General features: G+C 47.9%; 1 protein-coding gene across 2 annotated transcripts in view; it reads left to right on the top strand.

Moving 5' to 3' along the window:
- Positions 1 to 26,623, top strand: part of raraa (retinoic acid receptor, alpha a) — a 154,692-nt gene extending 128,069 nt beyond the window's left edge. Inside the window, exons 2-8 of one of the 2 annotated variants that reach the window (XM_080463118.1) lie at positions 9,763 to 9,911; positions 15,881 to 16,022; positions 23,653 to 23,813; positions 23,894 to 24,070; positions 24,186 to 24,390; positions 25,252 to 25,410; positions 25,509 to 26,623. In XM_080463118.1, coding sequence (XP_080319244.1) covers positions 9,763 to 9,911; positions 15,881 to 16,022; positions 23,653 to 23,813; positions 23,894 to 24,070; positions 24,186 to 24,390; positions 25,252 to 25,410; positions 25,509 to 25,705 — 1,190 coding nt within the window. In that variant the 3' untranslated portion in view covers positions 25,706 to 26,623. The remainder of the gene's footprint in view (positions 1 to 9,762; positions 9,912 to 15,880; positions 16,023 to 23,652; positions 23,814 to 23,893; positions 24,071 to 24,185; positions 24,391 to 25,251; positions 25,411 to 25,508) is intronic. The other variant, XM_080463119.1, reaches the window with a different exon arrangement.
- The last annotated feature ends 326 nt before the right edge of the window (positions 26,624 to 26,949 follow it).

The following is a 26,949-nucleotide window of genomic DNA, read 5'->3' as shown; positions in this document are numbered from 1 at the left end:
CGTGGCTCCGAGCACGGTTGTCATGGAAACGCAATGGAAGTTAAGCGTGTTCACTTAGACGTTAAACGGAGTCTCACTCTCTGCATAAAGCACACGGCAACTGTTCATGACAATGTAGGAACAACATGATTGCAACTCTACATTCAGAGCGTTACTGATTTCAACCGTCTTCAAACTGCCTTGGCAGAATGTTGACCATCAACGATACCAAAGCTTCTCTTTTTTACAGAAGTGCTCATCAAAACTTGAGGGTTACACCGTATGTAGAAAATCTACAAATAGACTCATTCTCAAAACCACAGCATATCTATATCTCTATATCTATATCTATATCTATATATCTGTGTGTGTTAATCCTGGTGGGAATGTTTGTGACAGATTTCTATAGTTACCTCGAAGGAACTAATGCTTGATATACAATAAAATCCTTGCCTTCAAGTATTGCAACTAATTTTGTATTTTTCTGGAAAAACTTTTTTCCAGTTAATTATACATTAATTTGTTCCAGCAAAACACTCCAAGAGCTTCAATAGATTTCTACTGGTGATCTCATCTGTGTGTGTGTGTGTGTGTGAGTGTGTGAGTGAGTGAGTGAGTGAGTGAGTGAGTGAGTGAGTGAGTGAGTGAGTGAGTGAGTGTGTGCTTTCAGCACAGAAACAACCAACAGCACCCACCAGTGGACCAACATGAGAACTACATCATTTTCAAAACGTTGCCATGAAATGCGAAACTTTTCTGAAATGAAAAATACCAAAATGGTGGTTTTTCACTTGAACTGTTGTCATGGAAACGAGGTCTAAATGGCCTGAACATGTGAGCGTGTGACTGTTTGTTTCAGTCGTAAAGTTTTTATCTGCTTTTCCTTCTTCGGATGAATGTTCTTCTTCCACTCAGTCTTTCACCGTGTTGGTGTCTCACATGTTACAGGCTGCTGAAGTTCACCACGGCGCGCTGTGCCACCTCCTGGCATCCTCTGACCCCCCCCTCCCAGCTCATGCCAAATACCTCCACTCACCCCAGGGCAGGTGCCAGGTCGCGTGGTGCCAGTGTCAGTCATCAGGCTCAGACAGCTGCTGGGTAGAGTTACACCGTGTTGCTCACGCTCGCCGCGGCGCCATGTTGCCCGGGATTTTGTGCTTCTGCAGTGAGCGAGCCGTCTCTGGATACTTTCAGATGTGTTTGTCTTGTGCTCAATTAGATCCTTACACATTAGCAGAGCCTGGAGAATTTATGAAATGCATTTGTGCTGCAGATGCCCCTTTGTGTTCCCTGTTTGCCAAGAGACTGGCGATGAGCTGTACTCAAAGCGGCGACCATGGCTAACAGAGTCTTCGCTCAAAGTCCGCCCCCTGCCGGCCTCACCTTTGCCATCTGTTCAACCAATCGCTGCCCCTCCCCTCCCCCACCCACGCTGCAGTTTGTCCACACATGTTCTCAGTTCTGTCTCCATTTGCCGGGGAAGCGGTGATAGGAAAACCTGGTGTGTTGTTGTTCCAGAGGCCTGGCAGCGCTGAGAGGGAAGTTGTCTGATAAAAACCAGGCCTGACCCAGACCACAACATGCTGACGTTCACACGGCCAAGAGATATCGCGCAGCGTGCGCTCAGAGTCCGTGTGCATGTTTTCGTTTAGCATCGCCAAGAAACAACTGGAAATATGCATTCCTTTATTCACCTTCACATTTATACCTGGAACAAAGCCTGGGCTCACACACACGTGAAGATCTCATAGATAATCTAAGACTGAGTGCAGCTCGGTGTTTTCCCTCCTCTGGGCCAAGAAAAACAAGCCCGTTTCCTGGCGTGGAGAAAAGCCTCCTCGCCCTGCTCCTCCTCGCCCTGCTCCGCCTTGCCCTTCGGCCTCTGCCCAGACCCTCATCTATCACACACACATCTGTGTGTTTTTCTTGCCGTAACACTCTGGATGGGGGAGTTCTGCAGCCCCAGTCTGGAAGACGATCCATCAAAACGTGTTGGTGGCCTTCAGACGCGGCGCAAAATGCAAACTGGGTTCTGTCACGTCGATGTCTGCTTGCTCTGCAAAATGAGAAAATCTGCAATGGCTGCAAAACAACTGGCTGTCACTCGTCTGAAGTTTCGACCAACGTGACCTCTTCTCAAGTGGAACTGATCCGTCATTTACTTCAGAAAATGATATTACAATCAGACTAATCTCCTTAAGTCTGCTCCTTTTTTTTTAACACTGGGAGAATCACAATGTCATATTTTGACAAATCATTCGTCTTTTCAAAGTGATTATTCTCAAATGCTGTTGCACAACACTGCAGATGTATTCTGATTATTTTGAGATTTGTCAGTGACAGAACTGTAAATGTTCTCTGTAGCTCCATCTTCCTCTGCTTCCTCTTCTTTCTGAGGGATGATGGACGATCCTGAGTAATGTTTCTGCCAATTAAATATTAAAAGATCTTGTTTGGGTTTCCTGTTTTAAAGACTAAAGTCTCAAACTGAAATCGTCCACAAATCCTTGGCTGTTTCTACTCCAATGTGAATGTTTTTGGATTTCCTTCGTCTCCCATGTCGATAAACAGAAAACATTGAGATGTGGATCAACGTAGGACATGTTGGCTGAGCAACAGCAGGGAGATTTATCCAAAGCAGAATTAGTCACAGTGAGTGATTATAGTTGGCTATTGCTGCGGCTATAGTTCTTATTGGATTTGTGAGCTGCCAGTCTTTTCCCATCACTATGAGGACGGATCGGAGGTGACGTCTGGACACACTGACGGAGGGTTCAGACCACAAAAACACCAGAGAGTGCATGAGAGCAGGTTAGTTGTAAAGAGTAGGAGGAGGAGAAGGTGGAGCTCAATCAGAGGAACTGGTGGGAATATGAAGATCAAGGTGAAAAGAGTCGGAGGAGGGCTGGATTCAGTTAGAGTGAATATCTGAATGTGGGACCCCCCCCCCCTCTCTCTCTGTGTTTTCACTTATGCCTGTGTGCTCCCCCCCCCTCTCTCCCTCTCTTGTTCACACTCTGTGTTTGAACACAAACACTCCCCACCTCTTCTCTCCCTCACAGCTGTCGGACTCGTGCACGCCCGTGGTCATGTGATCGTGCACGCTCACCCGCCCTCACCCCGGCTCGTGTTGCGATGGCGTGCGCGGCTCTGGGTGTCAGTAATCAGTGCAAAGGCGTCGAGCGGAGCCGAGTTTATTTGGAGCGAGGAGCTGTTATGACGCTCCGTCAGAGAATGGCAGGATTTCCCTGTAAGCAAGGAAACGGTCCCAGTTCCCCTTTCGGTAATTGAAGAGTGCTGACACAGCATTCCCCTACTTGTGTGTGTCACTTTCCTGACGCTGAGCCACATTCCTCACATGGAGGCTGAATATTTCTTACAACTCCAGTACTTCGCCTGGTGATGCCCTCCTCTGCTCACTTGGTGTGTTTGACTGCAACTGTTGCTGCAGGTCGTTTGTGTTCATGATGCAGTTTCCCAGGGTTCTGTGTGGCGGGTTCTGTGTGGCGGGTTCTGTGAGGCTGGTTCTGTGAGGCTGGTTCTGTGAGGCAGGTTCCATCCCGGGGCTGTTTCATTCACCGTCCCACTTCATTATTTTAAGGCACTCCAAAGCCTGTGGTCTGTCTGGAATCCTGAACTCGGTGTGGAAAGACAAATGGGACTATATGCTCTTCCTGCTATGCCACACATGCTTGTTCATGTGCAGATAATCTACTGGAAGCCGGAGAACACGACGGTTCATGAGGACGATTCAACAATGTGGAAGATTGTTGAGGCTCTTCCTTTATTTCTCTGTCTGCAGCCCCTCTGCCTTCTTCTGTTTCTGCAGCTCTCTTCAGCACAGTGCAGCCGGCCTGCTAATGCAGTTAGCCTCCTCTAATGATGGTGAAATCTCATTAATATGCTTCACAGCTGGACCAGTAACCAGTGGGGATGAAGGTAATCAAATCTCCCAGGACTAACCTAGAGCTGAACCTCAGGAGCCGCTTCAGCAGGCTGCCCAGTGTGTGTGTGTGTGTGTGTGTGTGTGTGTGTGTGTGTGTGTGTGTGTGTGTGTGTGTGTGTGTGTGTGTGTGTGTGTGTGTGTGTGTGTGTGTGTGTGTGTGTGTGTGTGTGTGTGTGTGTGTGTGTGTGTGTGTGATGCTTTTGAAGTGCTGATGTTAGCCAGGCTATTTCCTGTCAGGACTACAGCTCAGGATAGTTCATCATCAGAATAGATTTCATTTTGGTCTCGTGCATATTTGTCCATTTAAGTCTCGTCATGCTATAATTGCTTAAGGAGGATGTGGCTGCGACGCCCGGCCGTCGCTCTGAGTGCACTTGTGGCTCATGATGTATGCAAAGTGAATTTGAAGAGCGGCATTACAGACCACTCACACTTGAACTTAATTAAATCACCAATGCTTTGGCTCTGAGTCCAAGAACATCACACTACATTAAGTTATTAAGACATCTGGGGGTTTTGAGAAGGGGGGGGGGGGTTACATGCACACACACTTACATTCAGATGCACACAAACACACTTTGTCTATAAATTAAAGCAGAGATGAAAGTAAGTTAAATCAAGACACTTTGGTATATTCATCACTCAGAGAACTAACTAATGGCCGAGTGGCCTCATAGTTTGCACACCAATCACAATAAGTGGCTTATTTTTTTAATAAATTATAGAATTAGCATCTTGTTGTATGCAGTTGGAGGAAGTTTGATGTGACTGAACTCTGCTGCTTCCTGTCTCTGCGGCGTCGGGCCTGTTTCTGCTGGTATCACCTGACAGTCGGTGCTGTTTGTTCCTGAAGCGGCGACTGGTCTGACAGCATGCCGGGCGCCACACTTTGATTCAGCCTGGTGTCTGCTGAACAACAACTGCTGTGACCATATGCTCCCCCCCCCCCCCCCCCCCCCCCCCCCACCCCCACCCCCACCACCACCACCACCAAACTACAACAGACCTCTTACTGCTCAGTTTTTGGTTTGAAAGCAGCATTTCCATAGTTGCTGGTTCTTCACGGCAAATAGTGTTATTGTCTATTCATCTGCGCTCCGCCTTGGATAAAGGAATGATATTCTAGCCGTAGCCTGAGTATTGGTTACCGCGGCCACTCTGCGGGCTCTGGAGGGGCTCTGGTCTGAAAACCCTGCCAGACGCACACATTTTCAGCGTTAACATGTTAACATGGAGGGAAGCTCTCCAGGCGAGTGTGAGTCAGATCCTCCAGTGTTTGCGTGTATGATTTTCATTTTTTCTTCATGCATCACACAAAAGGCAGTGTTGTAAGATGGTTGGTGTTGATCAGAGCTTGGATGCATGCTGGTGTTGAATAATGGCTGAGGGAGGGCTGCTGAGGCCTAAGTAGCTCCGTCCTGCCTGCCTCTCGGCCCACAGGCCTGCCATTGTTTTGCTTCATGCCTCAGCTTGACGAGGCTCCAGAAGCTCGCCATTGTATTTAATTACAGTCGCCAGCCCCTCACAGACTCTTGTCCTTGTGTCCCAGATTTCCATGGGTGCTCTCATTAAGAGTGTGTGTGCGTGTGTGTGTGTGTGTGTGTGTGTGTGTGTGTGTGTGTGTGTGTGTGTGTGTGTGTGTGTGTGTGTGTGTGTGTGTGTGTGTGTGTGTGTGTGTGTGTGTGTGTGTGTGTGTGTGTGTGTGTGTGTGTGTGTGTGTGTGTGTGTGTGTGTGCAGGAAAGCCCCTTCACCCTGCTTACATGTAGGCAAAGATGCAACTTCTGTGTTTATGTGTGTGTTTGTGGAAACATGGTGTTTCTAATGAACGCAGCTTCAACGTGGATGAATAGCTCTGTGGCCACTAATAATGGAGGACCGTAATCAGTCCACATCAAGTGAGGCGGAGGAGAGCAGCAAACTGTGTGTTTTCTTTTTGCTAATGAGAAAGTATGCCCTGTTACGTAAGGGCCGCTCTATTTAGGTTTAATTTGTTTGACATGAGTGTGGTGACTGTGGCCCAGTGGCATCGGCAGAGACGGCTCATAATGACGCCAATAACACGGCAATAAACAGTGAAGGGCAGGCTCTCCTCCCGCCTGCACTCTGTCCTTCTCAGATTCACTGTGAGCAACTCTGTAACCTCCCGCGCTCAAATACTGTGTCCTCATATTCCTCCTGGAACACAGCGGGGCGGGAAACACTCCAGACTTCTGTAAACTAAGACTTTCCTCTGCAAAAAGAAGACTTCTGCTTTTCATTGCTTATGAATCCAAACAATCACTATGATAAATTCACAAAACGTATTCAATCAGGAATCCCCCGATGGTGTTGGACAGAGTATATACCAGCTGAGATTTACTGCCGGCCCCGTCCACTTCACCCAAAACTACCTTTTTTCTGTCCATGTGTCCATGTGACACCGAAACTACTCAAAACAATGTAGTTCACATGCCAGGCCTATAGGTGCCGCTGTAACCCTGCCACAGAAATACACTAAAAACAGAGAAGACAGGGAGCATGGAAAACCAGACAAATCAGACTCATGGCCTTATTAATCCAAATATCTTCTGCAGCTCCACCTGGAGGAAGCAGTCCGCCATTGTTGTCAAGTGACGTCACGCAGACGGTCATGTGGTTTTCTGGTCTAGAGGTGGAGCGATGACATCATCGTTTTCATCAAATGTGCGTCTTGCTTGTTGACACGTCAAAGTCGCGTTTTCAAATTTCTCCACTCTGGAACCCGTTTTAAAAAAGAATAACTCTTTCAGCTCCTAAAACGCAGCACCGTGTGGCTGATCGGACAAATACCATGTGGTGACATTAAACAGCGTTGTTTCAGGGCCAGACTGTGCACCACAGCGCCACCATGAGGGTGGCATAGCTCAGTTGGTAGAGCGGTCGTCTCCCAATCGGAAGGTTGCAGGTTCGATTGCCATCTCTGCATGCCTCCATGTCCTTGGGCAGGACACTGAACCCCATTGCAGTGACAGCGCCTTGCACGGCTGCAGCCTCCAATGGTGTGTGAATGTGTGTGTGTGAGTGGATGTAGTGGATGTGTGTAAATCGCTTTGGTGCTGTTGTCAGCGAACAGGCGCTCTATAAGTTAGTCCATTTATTTATCATGACTCCCAGTCCAGGTTCTCCTGGCCTGGCTCGCTGACTACAGAGTGTTCAGCGTTTCTGAAACCAAGACATAAAAACAATTCGTTTTCACCTGAGACGTTGTAAGCCCCCCCCTCCCCCCGGACTCCTATTGGCCAGTTTACCCGGAGCACTCCTGGAGGCGGCTGCCAGTGTGAAAGTGGAATAAGACATCTGCACCTCATAAATGACACGTGTTAATGTCCTCTGATTGGATATCACTCCAAGGTGTCGCCCTGCCAGCTTTATTACTGTGTAGCTTAACTGTCCCGGTCACCTGAAACCCGGCTGGACTGGCGGAGTGTTTCCTGACAGCAGAGAACCGGCCGCCACATTCTGCCGCCGCGACCCTGTCTTATTATTTTTCCAGGAAGCCTTGAACATGCGTATTTGTTCATCGGGTCGGTTTATTTTGGTTGTACTGAATGTAATCTTTCCCTCTCACCATCTGCTGCACACACACACACACACACACACACACACACACACACACACACACACACACACACACACACACACACACACACACACACACACACACACACACACACACACACACACACTGGCAGAATGGCTCAGATCCTCCAGTTTCGGCGGCGTGCAGCGCGCCGCTCTCAGCTGTGTCCGATGTGAGGAGGATGTTTGTTGTCTGGGGAGCCGTGGCGTCACGTGGACCTGCTTCACACTACGGTCCTGCTGAACCAGCCCACTGAAGATAAATATAGGTGGATTATTTACGCTCAGGCACTGTGATGCAGGTTGCCGCTGAGCCTCTTGCCAACCCTCCAAATCCCTCTGTTGAGTTGACAGCAGGCAGAGCCAGGCACACTTACATATCCTGTTCTCATTCCCACATGGTGCCACAGCGCAGAGTATTCAGAGTACACGTCGTTTTGTATCTCAAATGAAACTTGAAAGCATAACCCAGGCTTTTTCTCTTCAATCCTAGACTGGTACGATGATGGAGCAGATTTCATTAAAGAGGGGAAACGTCACTAGAATGGTTGGTCAAACAGCCTAAATAATGCTGAGACTGAGAAGTATTCCCTTCAAAACACCAATAAAATGTCAGAGGCTGTATGGTACTTCAGTTTTTCTCCTCTGAGGATTTAAGCATCATTCTTCTCCTGACATTAAACTTTGATATGATAATGGAATAACAACCAATAACCTAATCACAACCCATACATAATAATAGCCAATAATGTAGTAAGGGCCTATAGTATAATAACTACCAATGGTACACTAATCATGACCTATAATTTTATTAAAGAATAAATAAATTGCAAAAATAACAAATAATGGCATAACAACTAATAGCAGAATAATCAGCTTTTATTGGGACTTTGAAGAGTTGCACTGAAAGGTTTGTCTTTATCCTTTATCTTGAGTTTTATAATCTGCTGGTGTATTCAGAATAAAAACCATCATGTTATAATCTGTTTAAAAAAACAGCTCGTAAATCCGTCTTTGTCAGATTAAGACAAGAATACTGTGCATTTCTGTTCAGCTATAGTAAATAAAACCTTTAACAATGCACCCAGGGGTCATGTAGAGTCGAAGGAGAGCAGCATTAGAATAGCGCGGAAGCCTCTCTGCAATCTAAAACTCACACAAGCTCCTTTTCTTCAGCAGAAAATGAAAAAAGTAAAGCCTGACAAGGAGCTTGTCTTTGTTTGTGGGATCCTTGTGTAAAAGGGCCTAAAGGCCGTGCGTTTGCAAGCAGGGATTATCCACTTAGTTGGTCAACTAAAGGTCACAGGGTGAAGGTCTGCCCTGTGAATGTATGTTTTTATATTTGATTAAAGAGCCGTGTTTTGTAACACACAGGATATTGAGGTCAAAGTCCAATACATATTGCATGAAGGCAGGTTACTTGCTCATAATCCCCGGGCACTTTGTTTACCACGTACAAGCGTGGCTCGCCCATAAAAAGACTCTGTGTTGTTTGGTTTGTCGTCCCCTGATGAAGCAAGAGTGTATAAAACCTGCTGTTTGTTTGTGTGATTGTGAATAAGTAAAAAAAAAAAAAAAGAGAGAGAGAACGAGATGAAAAGAGTTTAAAAAGACCTGGTTTTCTCGGTCGGAAGCGCTCGGCAGTGTGTGTTGCTCCTCACTGCTCCGGCTTGCACATGATTCATCTTTTAATACTTTGAAGTACTGCAACTTGAAAAGGCTGCTCAATTTAAAAATAAAGGCACAACTCCAGGCCTTGTATCAGAGAAACAAACCTTTCTTTGAACCCTGCCAGCATTTCAGCCTTTTGCTGTAACACACACACACACACACACACACACACACACACACACACACGAACAAGACCTAATTGAAGCAGTAAATAGGGCGCTGCAGAGGCTGGATTTATTGGCGCTTTGATGATCCCGGTGCGTGGGGAAGCGTTTGCTCTTTGAAGGCGTTTGGCGGAGCTCCTCCTGAAGTGGCTGATCTGAGAACACCTGATCCAGACGTGTCGTCCTCACGTTCTCTGATGCTCTTTCAAACACGCTGCGAGGCAGGGAGCAAGTTCCCCTTCTGGTGATTCGTATTTGATGTTGTCAACTGTGTTTGTGTGTGTGTGTGTGTGTGTGTGTGTGTGTGTGTGTGTGTGTGTGTGTGTGTGTGTATCGATTAGTGCTGACTGTCTGCTCCACCTGATGCTGCTCTCTAACGGCCGGTCGCTCTGTCCTCTCCACAGCGATAGAGACCCAGAGCACCAGCTCGGAGGAGATCGTGCCCAGCCCGCCCTCGCCGCCGCCGCCGCCCCGCGTCTACAAGCCCTGCTTTGTGTGCCAGGACAAGTCCTCGGGGTACCACTATGGTGTCAGCGCCTGCGAGGGCTGCAAGGTGAGACTGCCGCTCCTCCTCTGAATCTGCCAAGCAAGCAAGATGCTCGTCAATCTTGGCGCCTTCACGCCATCTTGCGCCGGGAACAAAAGCCTCACATGGTGGAAATGATAAGTCTCGTCATTTCTGAGTATTTCACACCCTCGTGGATTTTCTCTGTGTTTAATGCTGGAATTTGATATTGGAAACGGGTCAAAAGTCTCTTTCTGTGTAGAATCATTGGCTGTAATCTGCGGCGCTGTGCTTTAGTCTGATAATGGAACTGCTGAGGCCTCTGGAACGTTGCCTGTGAGCGCGGCACCTTGATAAGTTGTTGTTGTCTTGTTCTCTTAGTGGAGTTTGTCGTCTGTTCAGGTCCATTGTTGTTGCTCCTCGTATCTCCTCTGCTGACGTGGTCACGTCGCCGTCACGCCGCTATCAATACAGCTGAGGAGGCGACGATAGTGACGATAGTAACGTGAATAGTTTTCCTCCTGGGAGGATAGAGGATGAGGAGAGGCTGGATGAAGACAGGCTAGGTGGCTGCAGGAGCGGCGGCTGGAGATTTCAGAATTTGGGGGAGAAAATAAATCCTGTAAAATATACTATACATGTTGTTATTTCTAATTGATAGATATATGTCTAGTTTGTGGCTATATATATTTAGTATTGTATCATATGGATTTGTTTCTCATGAGAATTGCTCAAATTTAGCTTCTCACACCTCCACTGGCCTGGTCACACCTCCGATCTATTCCCTAAAGACTGTTTCATAATGAAATCTATATTTTATGGTTCTGTGTCAAATATACTTTAAATCCTGGGGGGGGGGGGGTATGTAAAGGGAAGAGAGGAATGCAGACGAAGGGATTGAAAGGTATAAAATAGAGGGAGTGAGAGAACAGAGAGAGCAGCAGGGAGGTCTGGAGGGGCAGCAGATCAGGACAGGGGTGAACCCGGTGACTCCAGAGAGAAAGAGACCGGGGGGAAGGGAGGTGAGGGAAGAATGTGCCGATGGAGGAGGGCAGCTACACACACACACACACACACACACACACACACACACACACACACACACACACACACACGGCCTGTTTACAGTTATCAATGAAACTCAAGCCGCTTCCCAAAGTAAATAAACGCTGACGCTGCGTCGCTGAAGATCCTCGGTGACTCGGAGATCTTCACCTTCACTGGAACCAAAACAAGAGTTGAGACACGACCAGTAGGATCCATGGTGATAAAAGCAGCTGCTGGTTGCACTTTTAATGAAGACTAACAAACGGGTCAGTGACGTCAGTAGTTTTCAGACGGTGACCAGGACTCCGGCCCGGCGGCAGGTTGTCACTCAGAACTCATTGCTTCTCCTTGTTCTACTGCCTTTTCCTCCAGTCGATCAACATGAGTGCTGGAGATGAGAACTGATGAGATTTGTAGGATTCGGTTCTTCATCGATTCTCATCTGGAAAAAGAAAACCTGCAGTATGAAGAGCAGATTCACTCTGAAAACACGACCGTCATTCAAAGTTCTCGCTGCTGTGAACCAGTCTTGCATGTCGGTCACATTTCCTCCCTTTGATGAAAAATCCGCGTTGCAGGTTTTGCAAGTTACCATGTTGTCGTCCTCTTTCCTGAAACGGAACCAAACTTCCGAGGGTTTTTTTCTAGTTGTGCGCCGTGTTTCCTGCTGGCTGCTCTGGTGAATGACGTCATTCTCGCCCACGGGAATCCATGAAGGGTTAGAGCGACCGGTGCCACCGTGTCACTCCGTCTCGGATCCCGTTTACACAACATTTAAAGTGAAAACGCCTCATTTTTATGTTTTCATTTCAGAGAACTTTTATTTTTACTCACCAAAGTTTTAAAAACGGTGTTCGTTTACATGGGAATTTTTTAAAACCTGCATTTTCAGTGTCTCTGAGCACCATTGTCGTGGAATCAAACACCAAAACGTCTTCTAAACGGGCCTCAGTCCACAGCTGCAGGTTGTTTTATGAAGTGGTGCTTGTGAACTTTGACCCCAGCCTCCGTTATCTCCACTACAGCCTCCGTCTGTGTTCATATCTCCTTTTTTTTTTTTTTTTCCAGAGGCGCTTCCACAGAATAAACTCTGACTTGATCTGCGAAGGTGTTCAGCAACGAGTCCTAATCTGCTTTTAATGTTTCCTCTAAACACGGTTCCCTATCGTCTAATAGGCGTTGATTAAAAAGGGCAATAAGTAAAATAATAAGGCTGAATCGCTCCTCCCCGCAGCGAGTGCGTATAAAAGTATGATTGTTTTGCGGTCTGGTGTCGGTATTGGGACACATGCTGTGACACTCAGGAACAGGCGGTTTTACCATGTCGTCTGTGTTCCAAGCGAGCCGACAGGAAGCGGAGCTCCTCGGGACTAAAGTGACTGTTAATACTGATATAATACCTTTTAATTATTATAAATGTTTCCCAGCTTTTGAGTGAAAACCAGAAACGAGTGGAGCAGGTGGTAGTTAGAGTCTTAATTCTCCAAACATCAAAGCTGCCATAGTCTGAGAAGTGGGTTTTAATTTGTTTGCATCCCAAAGGTGTCTTCATAAGAAATGAAATATTTTGGATGTACCCCACACACACACACACACACACACACACACACACACACACACACACACACACACACACACACACACACTCTGACAGTTGCTAATGGATCATAAAAACAACATCACAGCGGGACGACGACATAAAGAGGACAGAAAGCACGGAGTCGACACTATGGCCCGTCTGCTTTTAAAGACTTGTGCACTCTGGGGATGTTGCAGAGATTTTAACTCATCACTTTATATATGGAGGAGAAAAAAATCTAAATGAGTTCATTTCATTAAACGTCTCTCCACAAAGCGACCGACCGGCTCTGATTGCCTCTGTAGATGAATAGGCGCCGTCCCAGATGACGAGGTGGGTAATAGTCAATCAGGGAGAGAAAATGTGCGTATTGACTTTATTATAATGGCAGAATCGTTCTATATGATGAAGTACAGAGAAAAACACTTTTTAAAATGCACTTCTGGAACAAGCAGCTTGAAATCCAGATATTGTTTTATCAATACGGCAGATGATCAACCAAACGCTGGCGCTACAAGAATCCTCGTTGTAGAAAGTAAAACGAGAAAGGACAGTGAATTAGCTTTATATTTGTCTGTGTGCGACTGAAGGAGCAGTTCTAACTTTATTAATCCTGGTTTTTGTTTACAAGACGACGTTTTGAGTGAAAACGCATCGATTTTACAGTGTCAGGAAAGTACCACGGAGGAAACTTTGTTCTGATTGTCTCTACTGAGCGTGTGCAGAAGAACTATTCATTGCGGCAGCGTGTTTTCAAAAGGTTGTTTCCAGTGGCTCCGTCGTCACGTAAACAGAACCCAAAAGGCCACGATAGTTTCACGTTTTCACTCGTAATCGTTGCCGGAAACGTGGCTTCCTGCCGGTTGTCGGTCCACAAGCTGCTTCATAGCTGCAGTGCTAATTTGAAAAATTCAGGATCCCTTCAGTATTTCTCTGACTTCAGAGGAGATGACTTGGCACAGCACACTCAATAATTCAGCACTACAGGCATGTGAACGTATACGTCTCATCTGAGAGCGGGGTAAGTCGAGGGTTAGCTGTGTGGCTTTGCTGCAGCATGCCAAACTACAAAGGCATTTCCTGGGGGGGGGGGGGGGGGATCGCTCGCTCGTTTGTTGTTTAAGTTCTGCCGCCTGCACACTCTCAATAGGATTGCACTTCTTTCTCCCTGCAGATATTAACACTTGAAGATTAAATATGCAGGCCAGCCCCCTCATGTTTATGTTTTTGTCTTGGAGGCATGGCGGCGTGGAGCAGCTGACTCCTCCCCCTGATATCCACTGCTGCTGTTCCTCCCAATGTGCTGCTGGAGCTGCTTGGTAATAAAGACGGAGGCCAGGTCGACACGTGCTCGCGCGCAGTAGGAGGCTGGGAACACTCTCCTAATCTGGGCATAGTGTGAAAGTCACGTAAGAGAGGATTCCTTCGCCTCCCCATGAACTCGGCAACCCCAGTACCCCCACCCGTCCCCACCCTCGGTGAAGCGTTTCAAGGCGAAGGCCGGCGCGCTCTCAAACACACGGCAGGTAGACAGCTGCGATCTGAAGAGCACATGACACAATCATAAATGTGCCGTTGGCCTTCACTCCTCTGACCCCCCCCCCCCCCCTCCCCCGCTCGCTGCTCTCATCTCCTCTGAGCACCGCGGGGGGGCTGACAGCCCCGCTGAGGGCTCTTGTCGCCGGGTGGATTAAGCGGTGATACAAAAAGAGGCTTAAGGGCTGCAGGAAGCAATGACTCCTAAAAGAAGGAGGGGGGGGCAGAAACAATTCAGCGGCCCACGAGCCGGCGGCGGCAGCCAATCAGGAAATGCTGCACCGAGGCACCTGAGCCTGATGGAGTCAGGAGGAACGGGTCAATCCCCCGGTGACCCCGGGGTCAGGGTCAGGCCACCGCCGGATCAAACAGGACATGATACACGCCGGCATGAGGACCAGAGTCTTCCTCCTGCAGCAGCAGCAAGACTCTTCCTCTCCAGGAGGTTTTCTCACTGGTTCCTCCTGAACGGCTGCAAGAAAATCCAGTGTTGAATGAGGAAGGCCTCGTGCTGCACCGAGCTGCAGGTTGAGAGCTTGTTGTTGTTTCTGTGAAACGGAGACGAAGGTGACTGGAGTTGACCTCGTGGCGTTCACGCAGTCCGTCGTCGGTAACGGGCGCCGGCGGTGCCCCGCTCCGAGACGTGACAAAGTGCCCACCACTTCCTCTTTGTACTGAATCACTTCCTCTCTGCGGCGCAGGGCGAGATGTGAGAAGAGGCCGGTGATCCGCGAAGGACAAATTGCGGGCTTAGGTCCACCGGCCATCTGTCGGGCAGCAGAGCTAATCCCCCCGCATGGGACGGGGCTCCCTGGCAGCTCCTGCCCCACCAACCACCTCCACCCCCACCCCCACTTAGCCGGACCCACCCACCAAAACACCCCACTGTGTCACGTCGATACTGACACTGACCTGTATTACATGCCGCCGGCGCCCTGCTTGCTGGCGACTCACTCGGTTGTGTCTGATTTGCATTAACCTGGTTTTTACGTCGTCTTTTTGACTCTCAGGTTTCCACTGATTCCACTACAGCCAAAGGAAATACAAGCTGTGCAGCTCCACAGAGAGAAACACAAGTACACAGCATTTACTCTGGGCATTAGAGGAATCCCTCTTATCACATAATTACCATAAACAAAAATACACAGTGGTTGTCATTTTTATGAACCCCTTGAATGTAAACAGATTTTCTAATAAACCAAATGATATATTTAATAACAGTTGTATTACTTATTGTTCACATTTCTGCAGGTTGAATTACGTTATTGTTTTGTGCTCTTAAAGGTCAAATATTCCTCTGTCGTGGAACAGTGAGTGAAATCTACAAGCTGCAGATAACGACATGAGAAAGTGCAGAATTCATGTTTTGATGGTTTGTGGATCTAAAGCAATGGAGGTTTTCTGGACTCTTCTTTGTTGAAATGAGTTGATTTTAGATCGCAGGGTCAGATTTTTAAACGTACGTCTGACGAAAGCTCAGCTGAGGATGAATATCAGTTGTTATATTGATAAAAGAGAAATTCCTTCCAGCCGAATGTCTCCGTCTCCATTTAATGAACTTGGCCTGGATGTTGGATCGTATATTTCAGGCTGTTTAAACTAGGCTACAATAATGTGTCACCAGGGCCGTGTGCATTTTTCCCATGATGCTTTGGGACCCGGAGTGTCTCCAACGTGTTTTATTAGTTGTTTGTGCAGGAGGAGGTGAAGAGGTGGCGGCTGCTCCATGAGCGCTGTGAAGAATTAAAGCCTTTAAGGACTTAACTGTGTGGACGTCCTTTGTCTTTTAACTGCAATATCGTTGAATTCTGTCCCTGATCTCTCTGCTCACCGCCGCTGTCTCTCCATCACGCAGGGCTTCTTCCGGCGGAGCATCCAGAAGAACATGGTGTACACTTGTCACCGAGAGAAGAACTGCATCATCAACAAAGTCACCCGTAACCGCTGTCAGTACTGCCGGTTGCAGAAGTGCCTGGAAGTGGGGATGTCCAAGGAGTGTGAGTATAAATCCTTCTTATCCAGCCTGCGCTGCTCCAACCGGGCTCATGGTTCCTTTAGGCCCCGTTTACACCACAACGCTTTAACGTGAGAACACCTAATCCGTTAAGTAAAGTGTTGTTTCCACTGCAGCAGCGGCCACTCTGACACCATGTCTGCTGGGCCACGGGGGGGGGGGGGGGGCGCTGTCACTTTGTAATGAAACTACACAGACGTGTGCAGAGAACAAGACACTATAAAGGTGAAGAAAATGGAGAGAACCCGACATCCGTATGGACTGATGAGGAATCAGATGTCATCAGGGAGAGTCTCAACTATTAAACTACTGATCTGGACGATAAAACTAGAATACGACCGCCAGTCAAACCACTACGGGTCGGCCATGTTGGTTTACAAGCGGAAGGAAGGGACTATTTTCAATGCGAGCGGAGGTGGGGGTGGGAGGGGGGGGAGCATGCGCAGTAAGACTAAGAGAATCTTTCCACCTTTAGAGCCGAGATAAGAACTTTGCTGATGCAGTGGATCAGAACACCGGTGTCGTGTAAACGGGGCTGAGCAGGAGAGTCTTCATCAGCGTCTCTGGGAGAAACTGTTGCAAATTAAAAGCAAAATGAAGCGTGTTCCTGTTCGCGAGCCGTTAATGATAACATCCAGCATGCAAGCAAACAAAGGGAAGCCGTGATGGAGGCGGGCGAGAGCAGCCAGGGTGTCGCCAGGCTGCCAGGCCTCCCTGATGAATCTGTTCTCACCTGCAGAGAGTGAAAGAGCAGGCGTCTGCTCCCATCACTGCACCCCGAGGGCTGTGTGAACACACACACACACACACACACACACACACACACACACACACACCCACACCCACACCCACACCCACACCACACACACACACACACACACACACACACACACACACACACACACACACACAGAGTCAGATTTGATAAAGTAATTGGTTGAGGTGTGACCGCAGAGAACTCAGAGGCCAGCAGGCTTTTTTTTAACCTCAACTCAATTACACAACACACACTGTTATACACACACACACTCACTGGCTGCAATTTCACACTTGGCGAGACGGTGTGTATGGGACACATTTGGTCTAATAGGAGCAGATAAAAGGTTGGTGAGCGGCGGCGTTTCAGGGGAGGGCGTGTTCAGGTGCAAGGTGTCACACACACACACCTGTTAAACACACACATCCATGTAAAGAGCCTCCGTCTCCGGCCGGCTGTCTTCCCAGCGCTGTTTACCCCGTCTTTCTGCCGCGGTGAGTGCAGGGAGCGCTCCCCGTGCCACCACTCCATGGCTTACAGTAAAAGAAGTTATCCTCTGAGCTCCTTACCTTTGAATGGGGCCATTAATCATGGTTAGAAGGATCACAGCAGCCGCCTCTTTCTCTCACACACACACACACACACACACACACACACACACACACACACACACACACACACACACACACACACACACACACACACACACACACACACACTTCTGCACCAATCCATACTGTGGCTATAGCCTGGCATTTGAGAGCCATCTAGTGGTGGGTTACCAGTACTGCATCATAGCGTGACAAGCAAAAAGGTTTTTTTTTTCTCTAAATGGAGGTCAAACTGGGAATTTTCTGAAAGATAAACAGATTTCCATCGAAACTTTGCTGAGCTGATTGTCTTTTAGGAGATATTCCTCTAGACTTTGGTGCAGAGTGTGCAGATTGTCCGTCTTGTGGTCGCAGCGGTGACTTTGGCCTCTCAAAGTGTTCCGGGCCGGGCCGGCCATCTGGGGGCCAGCAGGGACTCTCACTGCCTCCTGACACGGACGCGAGAACGCCGGCACGCCTCAGAGTGCACGTTTTGCATAATGTCAGGATGCACAAATTATGCACATACTAGATGACGAGCCGCAAAACTGATGAACAGAAACAGACTCCGCCGCCAACAGGCGCTGTCACCCGCAGGCAGAAGGTGGAGCCCCGCGAGCGCCGGGGGGACGTCGGAGTGACCTTGTGTCTGCTGGCAGGCGGCTCCAGGTGACGGTGCCAGGCCGGCTGCCGGGTGGCGCTGCCAAGCAAGACGGTGTCGGGGGCGGGGGCGGGGGTGGGGGGGGGGGGTTGCTTTAAGCTGGTTTACTGTCGGTGTCATGATGTGTGGAGCAGGTCAGCGTGAAGGGCCAAAGTTTGTCCCTGGAATTAATGTCAGGATCATATTTAAACATCTGACACGGTTGGATCTGCTGGAATGGGCTCGTTAATGTTGGGAAATATTTAAAATGGTTTATGACGTTTGAAGCTGATCTGAACCGTTTATCATCCTCTCAAAACATGGATATGAAAGTTTATTTACGTACAGACAAATTTTGATATAAATGTAATTTTCAATTCATGCAGTTTCACGTTTTTTCATGTGTCTTGAAACTGGTACTTAAAAAAAAAAATCTAAAATACTGTTTCCTTGCTGTGCTCTCTTTTGACGAATAAAATAAAAAAAGACCCTTTTATTAAAAAAAAACACATATATATATATTTGTTATTGCACATTAACAAATCTGACAAAGTTTGAATATCCTCAATAATCTGCTTTTTGGTCTGGAGACATTATTCCACTAATTTCCTCAACATTTTTATTCCATGTTGAGTTTTTGTTGATGCTCCCTCAGTAAACTGTACATTTATCCTTTTACCTTTTAGTTTGAAAGATGGGCCTAATTTCAAGATTTAACGGATTAATATTTAAAGTTTAACGGAGTGTCTGAAAGATCAGGAGAAATCCTCAGTGTCTCCAAAGGAAATCATTTTTTTATTGAAGGAAATTTAAAGAAAACGAAGCTCAGGTAGTTGAAACATTCAGAACCACAGGTTCTGCATCACGTCCAGCAGGTTGAGAAACAGACATTCATCAATATCAGGTTGAGAAGCTTTAAAAATTAAGTGTGGCTGGATGAAGCTCCTGAACTGAGATGAGCTTTATCCTCCTGGTGATTCCAGCAGCTCCTGGAAGCTCGCAACCGATCAGAAGCAGACGTTGCCACATGTAAATAAAAGTCTGCATTGAGTCAGATTTCAGCTCCAGCAAGTTTCCTGAAGCGCCGAGTCTCTTTTCTTTCAGCTCGGAGGATTTCCACTCGGCTGGAGTGAAGAACATCCCCGACACTGTATTTATGTTGGAGTTCAGAGCAGCCGCCGTCCCTCAGCTCCCCTCCCCCTTTTATCTGACTCACAAAGTTATCGCCCACGTTTTCCTGGAGGAAGGTGTTATTCTGCGATAGAAAAAGTAATAAAAGTAAAATAAGATGAGGCACAGAATGATGGAGAACAGCACAAAGGGAGGATAACATCAGCTGGAGAGGCAGGATAGTGGAGAGAGATGAAGAGTATTGAACCCGCCGTGAGAGAGCATGAAAATCTGGAGTTGAGAAAGTGTGTGTGTGTGTGGGGGAGGAGAGGAGGGGCGAGCGAGGCTGGAGGACATGGGGATAGAGAGAGAGAGAGAAAGTTTCATCACTGTCGTGGACGGCTCTGCGCTGCGAGCAGCAGCACGAGAACATTGACATTTTTATCTTTCCATTGAATTTAATCTGTGTGATGGACGAGCTGCCAGCGCTTTAATTTTCCTCACACGAATTATCCCTGTCTGCCCACCTCTCTCTGCCGTGTACACACAGACACACACACACACACACACACACACACACACACACACACACACACACACACAATGCATGCACGCCACCGCATCCAAACTGTCCACAATGAGAACCAATGATTGAATGGTGTGTGTGTGTGTGTGTGTGTGTGTGTGTGTGTGTGTGTGTGTGTGTGTGTGTGTGTGTGTGTGTGTGTGTGTGTGTGTGTGTGTGTGTGTGTGTGTGTGTGTGTGTGTGTGTGTGTGTGTGTGTGTGTGTGTGTGGTGTGTGTGACTCGTGTAAATCATTTTTTTGCAATGAATCCGCAACTGCAAACAATCCAGGATGTGAGTTCGTCCATTAGCATTCATGTTCTCATAACACATTTTGAAAGATGCATCGCTTCAGCTTGACACGCTGGCAAACATCTAATGTGCATTTGGGTCCCCACACACACACACACACTACACACACACACACACACAACAATAAAACACCCCAGCAAAGCAGTGCCCCCTCCCCCCTCCCCCCGCCGCCGCCCCCAAGTTATTGCATGTGGCAATCCGCCATGACAGATCGCCAGTCGTGCCTAATAGTTCTTTAATGACTTCATTAAATTGTGTTGTGCGGCTTATGATTGTGCTGCCAATTTGTCAGTGTGGGTAATGTCTGGGCACGAGGGATGCCCCGCTTTTATTTGTGAATTAATTGGACATTGACTGTGATGCAGCCCCCCCCCTCATCATGCCGGTCAGGACACACAGAGTCACGACCAACCTACATCAGGACTGTCCCAGATATTCTCAGCAGCTCACTACAGTTTTTATGTATCCGGCCTCAGAAGCTGCTGAGTGTCCAACAGGATGTCACTTCTGCGCTTTTCAAAATGTTTGCTGCTTTTAGTTATTATTGTTTTCTCAAGATCTTTTCATTGACAAAAACAAACCAGGACTGGAAATTGAAATTTTCACAGTGTAGAAACATAAAACGACCAGAGATCTGGACCGATATGAACAGAAACGGTTTATTAGTATATCATCAGAAGCACCTTCACTTCAGGCAAACATTTGATTTCCAGAACAGTGATAGACAACATCTTGCTAGTAAAGGTGTAAAAGCAATAAAACAGACACTGGGAATCCTGAGTACAGCAAGAACAGTACACTGCAAAAGAATAAGAGCCCAAATATAAAATACAAACACTATATTAGAGAAGAAAATGACTTAAAACTGGTGAAATTATGTGTCCATGTACATTTTACTTGATAAGAAATCTAGATTTAAGATTATGCTGTAAAATCAAGGATTAAAGATAAGTAATTAACTTTGAAAAGATAAGATTTAAATCTTGGCTGCTGATTGGGGCCAAACAGAAACCTGACGGAGGTGACGAGGAGAGCCGTGTCACACTCGTCCTCCTCCTGCTGATAGAATTCAGAACCTGAACAAGTCTGAGAGGAGCAGATGAAGCTTTACGCATCTTCTTATCCACAGCATCTTTCCTACGATTCATCATGCAGCTGCAGTCCCTCTGGCTTTATTACCTGGTGTCACAATCGCTTCTTTATTCATTTGATGGCTCGTCAGCCTGGCTGGACTTGTTGGGAGACAAACGGTTGCGTGAGCCGAACATCCAGCGGAGCGGCTCTGATTCCGTCTCTGCCGTCATCTGGACCGGCGCTCCGGAGGTTAAGCCGGGATTTACTGCCCCGGGTCACCAGAGGCTGCGTTCGGCCTGAATTCTACAAACTGGCACTTCTCTGGTGCGACAGGCTGTCCGGGCAAAGTGACACTATATCCTCAACAAAACCATCTCACTTCCTCTGTCTGCTTCAAATTAAAAGCCCTGGCCTGGGACCGGAGGCCACGTGGGTTAGAGCGGCCTCTGGTGGCGGGGCAGGGCGACGCCAGCAGAGGTCGTTCAAGGTCAAAACACAAAATCAACAAAATCAAAAGATTGATGAATTATTCACTTATAACAGATTTTAAATCATAAAGTGAAAGATGATGAAATTAGCAATGATAATTAAATAGCGCATTACAATATATTAATAAGTACAGGTGATTCTAAAATATGACAGTATGTTCTAAAACAATCAAATTCACAAGATCAAATTATGAAGACTGTGACAGAAAAGTGTTAAATATGGAATTTTATATGCAACAAATCCTAAATAGGTATAACGATATGAAAACTTTGGTCGATGCCGATGACCGATAACAACATATAGCATATATATAAAAAAAGTATCTCCCATTATCTGCATTTGTAGATAATGAAGAATAGACAGAAGCAGTGGATTTGAATGTTCTTTTCTTTTTATTTCAGTACAAAACTCTTATTTTGTACAATTGAAACTATAATTATCTACTGAGATATATTCAGATCAAAGATTTTGACGTTTTTACAGAAAAACTTATATGAAGTGTCGTTATATCGTCCTCTGATATCGAACACTCCATCACTGCTCGCTGCATATTTCTGTGTTTTGATTGGCGGAAGCGTCAGTCGGCCACCAATCAGCATGGAGGAGTAGCGCAGCGCCGCCATCACAGCAGGCCGTCTTGGTTTAGGAACATGTTGCAGGAGGAGCCCGGTAGCCCCGCCCTCTCTGCCGCCGTGTCCTGCCGGGCGCCGAGGCCTGTCGACTCGCTGATGAACGAGCAGCGGCGCTTCCCCCTCCGGACCCCCCTCCGTCAAACACCCTGATCCCCCATCGGCCCCGGCGCCGCCGCCCTATTGGCCGAGGTTAGGATTAAGACCAGAGCAGGCTGATGTGAGGTCAGCAGCCGGGGGGAGGCGGGCGCCTGGAGGGCCGCTGATAGAGAGGAGTTTAGAGAAAAGGTCAATGATTTAACATGGAGGAAGGCGAGGCGGCGACGCGCATCGTCTGAGGGCGAGGCAAACCCAGAGCGTGTTGTTTCACCGAGCGAGGGAGAGAGGAAAACGCTGGAAGGGCTTTTTTCTTCTTTTTTTTGCTTGTATGGTCGGCGAAGCCGAGCCCCTTTAAAACCATTAGACGCAGGTTATTTGTCATATTATGTTATTAGATTAGCCGGGACCCCTAATGAAAGCTGTGGCAATTTGTCAGCCTTATGGAGAGCTCCAACCCCCTCCACTATTTATCAAAGAGCACCACATCCACATCCACATCCACCCCCAGCCACCACACACACACACACACACACACACACACACACACACACACACACACACACACACACACACACACACACACACACACACACACACACACGGCGTGGTGTGGACGGGCCGGGAGAAATGGATCCAGCTCGTAATGGGATTCCGATGCTAAACACCCCGCCTCGTGTTTTTTGTCATTTGGGGTGAGCACACCAGTCTCAGCCAGATCGCCCAGAGGGAAACGATGGCGGATTATTTCAAGGTCCCCCCCCCCCCTCCATTACCATAGTCCTTCTAGGATGGAGCTGTCCCTGAACATTCATCATGCAGCGTGGGGAGAAGAGGAGATGAGAATCCTCGCAGCATTTCTGCTGATGACTTTGCTTTTGATCTTGATCTTTACCTTGAGGTTGTTAATGTGCGTCTCATATGACTTTCCTACGTTGTGCGCGGAAACTTAATGTTTGATATAGGGCTGGGCGATTTGGCCGACAAAAAAAAGAAAAAATCTAGAGTTTCGATTTGATTTTCTTTCTCAGGGCATTTAAAAAATGACTGGAGACGTCAGATGCTTTGTCAAAAGTGCAACTTTACTGCTGTGATTGTCCTCAGAGTTAAAATGCATATAAACAATTGCAAAATAAAACCCACAAGGAATGGGAGAGAACTCTACAACCTCAAAAATGCAGAAAAACGGGAATTTGGAAAATAAAAATCTTCTTTAGCTCCAAATTTGATAAATCGATTAAATGTTTATTTTGCTCAGCACTGGTTCAATACGTGCTTCAATCCAAGTGATGTAATAAAATATGAGACGATTTTGTCCGGATATTCACCTGTCCTGGTTGTGTTTCCTGTAGCGGTGCGGAACGACCGGAACAAGAAGAAGAAGGACGAGAAGAAGCAGGAGTGTACGGAGAGCTACGTCCTGAGTCCCGACACCGAGCAGATGATCGACCGGGTTCGGAAGGCTCACCAGGAGACGTTCCCGTCTCTCTGCCAGCTGGGGAAATACACTACGGTCAGTGGTGGGAAGCGCTTTGCTGGTGGGCGCCCTCCGCTCTCAGGCTGACGTTGATGTTTAATGGCGTGTCTCTGCAGACCAACAGCTCAGAACGCCGGGTGTCTCTGGACGTGGACCTGTGGGACAAGTTCAGCGAGCTCTCCACCAAGTGCATCATCAAGACGGTGGAGTTCGCCAAGCAGCTTCCCGGCTTCATCACGCTCACCATCGCAGACCAGATCACTCTGCTGAAAGCTGCCTGTCTGGACATCCTGGTATGCCCCCCCCCAACCCCCCCCCCCCCCCCCCCCCCCCCCCCTCCCCCCCCCCTCCGGTGACGCCGTTGGAGTGTGTGAGTCTTTAACCTGCTCTGTTTCCGCCCGGCTGCAGATTCTGCGGATCTGCACTCGCTACACGCCGGAGCAGGACACCATGACGTTCTCAGACGGACTCACGCTAAACCGAACCCAGATGCACAACGCCGGCTTCGGGCCGCTCACCGACCTGGTGTTCGCCTTCGCCAACCAGCTCCTTCCCCTGGAGATGGACGACGCGGAGACGGGGCTCCTGAGCGCCATCTGTTTGTTATGTGGAGGTATGACCCTTCGTCCGCTTCCTGGGTTTCAGCCGGTCCCTGGTGGTCGATGCAGCCTTCCATCGCAGGGGAAACATTTTCACACGTTCCCACCATGTCGATCAGTGGTGTGAAAACTCATTTTAGTTCAGAGGCCACAAACATCCCATCTTGACTGGATCAGAAGCAAAATAAAATAAAATATAGCCATAATAACATTTAAAAACTTTCTTTGTTGTAGCGCAGAGTTTACGTGTTGAAATGTTGATATTTTCACAGTTAGTACAGAAAATTGCTGCAATTTTAATGAAACCTTCTGGTGCAGAATGTCCATAAGAACTTCTCCTATGCTGCTGTAGAATTCTGGGTGTTTTTACAAACTCATATTTCAGCTCAGCTCTCAGTGTGTCTGCTACTCATAAGACACTTGTAAAAAAATAAAGTCAAAGTTTTCTTTGAAAATTTAACAATTTGCTTGGTGTCTTGGCCAGATTGGAGCCGGTTTTGGCCCACAGGTCTTATGTTATAAGATAAGATATCCCTTTATTTATCTCGCATGTGGAGACATTTGCAGTGGTACAACAGGATAGTAAAGAGAAAGAAGCACACATAGCAGGAACAAAAAAAAAAGCAGATAAAAATACAATATAATAGAAAAATTATAATTGTTAATTGTAAATATAAAACGTAGCCTTTGAACAGGTTCAATATTTTCACTATCTCTTCACACAGACTCAAACTGTCTCCTCGTTCTACCATTTTCATGCTAAAGGTCGTTTTCAAAGTCAGTTTGAAAATCCGCTTGCGTTTCCACCGAGCGCCACCAGGTGGCAGGCTGTGATCACAGCAGGATGACATGTACTGGGATGTGTTTGGTCACAGATCGACAGGACTTGGAGGAGGCCGACAAGGTGGACGTGCTTCAGGAACCTCTTCTGGAGGCGCTGAAGATTTATGTGAGGAAGAGGAGGCCTCACAAACCGCACATGTTCCCCAAGATGCTGATGAAGATCACTGATCTGAGGAGCATCAGCGCTAAAGGTCCGAAAGAGTCACCGGATCCGTTTTACGACTCGGTTCAGGACATATTCATGTGAGTGACTGAGTGAATGCTAATGCTGACGTGTTTCTCCCTGCAGGGGCTGAACGTGTGATCACGCTGAAGATGGAGATCCCGGGCTCCATGCCGCCGCTCATCCAGGAGATGCTGGAGAACTCGGAGGGCCTGGAGAGCGGGGCGGCGGGCAGCCGGCCCGGCGGCGCCCCCCCTGGCAGCTGCAGTCCCAGTCTGTCCCCCAGCTCTGCCCAAAGCAGCCCCGCCACACAATCACCATAGAACACGGCCACGTGTTGGTTCTTCACAACGCTCTGGTTCTCCTCCCCGGATGTTTGGAGGCGGAGCCTCGGAGGAGGTGGAGGTGGGCCTTGACCGTTAAACTGCTGAACCCTGGAGCCTGGCAGAGCCGACCTCCTCCTCTTCCACCACACAGACCCCCCCACCCCCACCTCCCGCTCCGCTCCCCCCACCTCCCGCTCCGCTCCCCCCACCCGCTCTGGAAACACTGGCCAGACGGGAGGGGCGGAGCCACCAGGGGCGGGCCGCGGTTAATGGGACGCCTCCGAGACGTCACGCCGTAAACACTGCTGAGGACTCTTCTGCCCGCCCCTCCCCCCACTGTCGCCTCCACCGCGCTCCTCCTGCTGCGCCTCCTCCTGACAGACGCAGTGGAGAGCCGCTGGAGGGAAAGGGGGCGGGGCATGGTGTGACGTGGGCGGGGCGCAGCAGGACTCGGGACGATGAAAACAGACTGACTTGACAAACACCAGACACTTTTTTTTGTTGTCGTCCTCTGAGGCAGACTGCAACTGTGGGACTCGTCAAAAGACCCTCCTCCTCAAAGACTCTGGGTCTTTTCCTTTTTGTTTTTTTTTCAATTTCAAAAAGCAGATTTCGTACAAAAGATATATAAATATATAGAGAAAAATTAAGGAACTATTGTGATGGACATGTCCGGGAGAAAATGGCAGGATGAAATGAGGACATGCTTTCTGAGCTGAGATTAGAAAATTGTTGTTACTCCTCCACCGTTTGAATCTTTTCATACCCACAGAGAGTATTGAGAGAGACGTTTCACTTTCACATTTGTACATTATTCTGATTAAGAAGAAGAATTGAAATGTTGGAATTTCTCTGCAGTCCACACACACACACACACACACACACACACACACACACACACACACACACACACACCAGGGAAGCACAATATTGGATATGTGCCGATATTTGAAAACAAAACATTGCCAGATGTGTTGATTCGTCAAAATCACGTGTCCACAGGATCCGTCAGTTTCCCACATCCCATTCATTGTCTATGTGAAACGCACCGCGGTGCATGCTGGGTGCGGGTGCGGGTGCGGCGGTTCGAGCCGCCGTCGGTTCATTTGCATAAAGTCAAATCCACGCAAACGTTATGCAGACGAGGCGTGGAGACTGAGCGGAGGTCCGACGCAAAGCGGGACTTTTCCTAAAGCATCTGAAGTCGCAGTATTCGGAACCAAAACCAGGACAGATTCAGT

The sequence above is a fragment of the Lipophrys pholis genome (assembly GCF_963383615.2).
Source record: "Lipophrys pholis genome assembly, chromosome: 1".
Classification (NCBI taxonomy): Eukaryota; Metazoa; Chordata; class Actinopteri; order Blenniiformes; family Blenniidae; genus Lipophrys; species Lipophrys pholis.
This window is presented reverse-complemented; position numbering and strand designations above follow the sequence as displayed.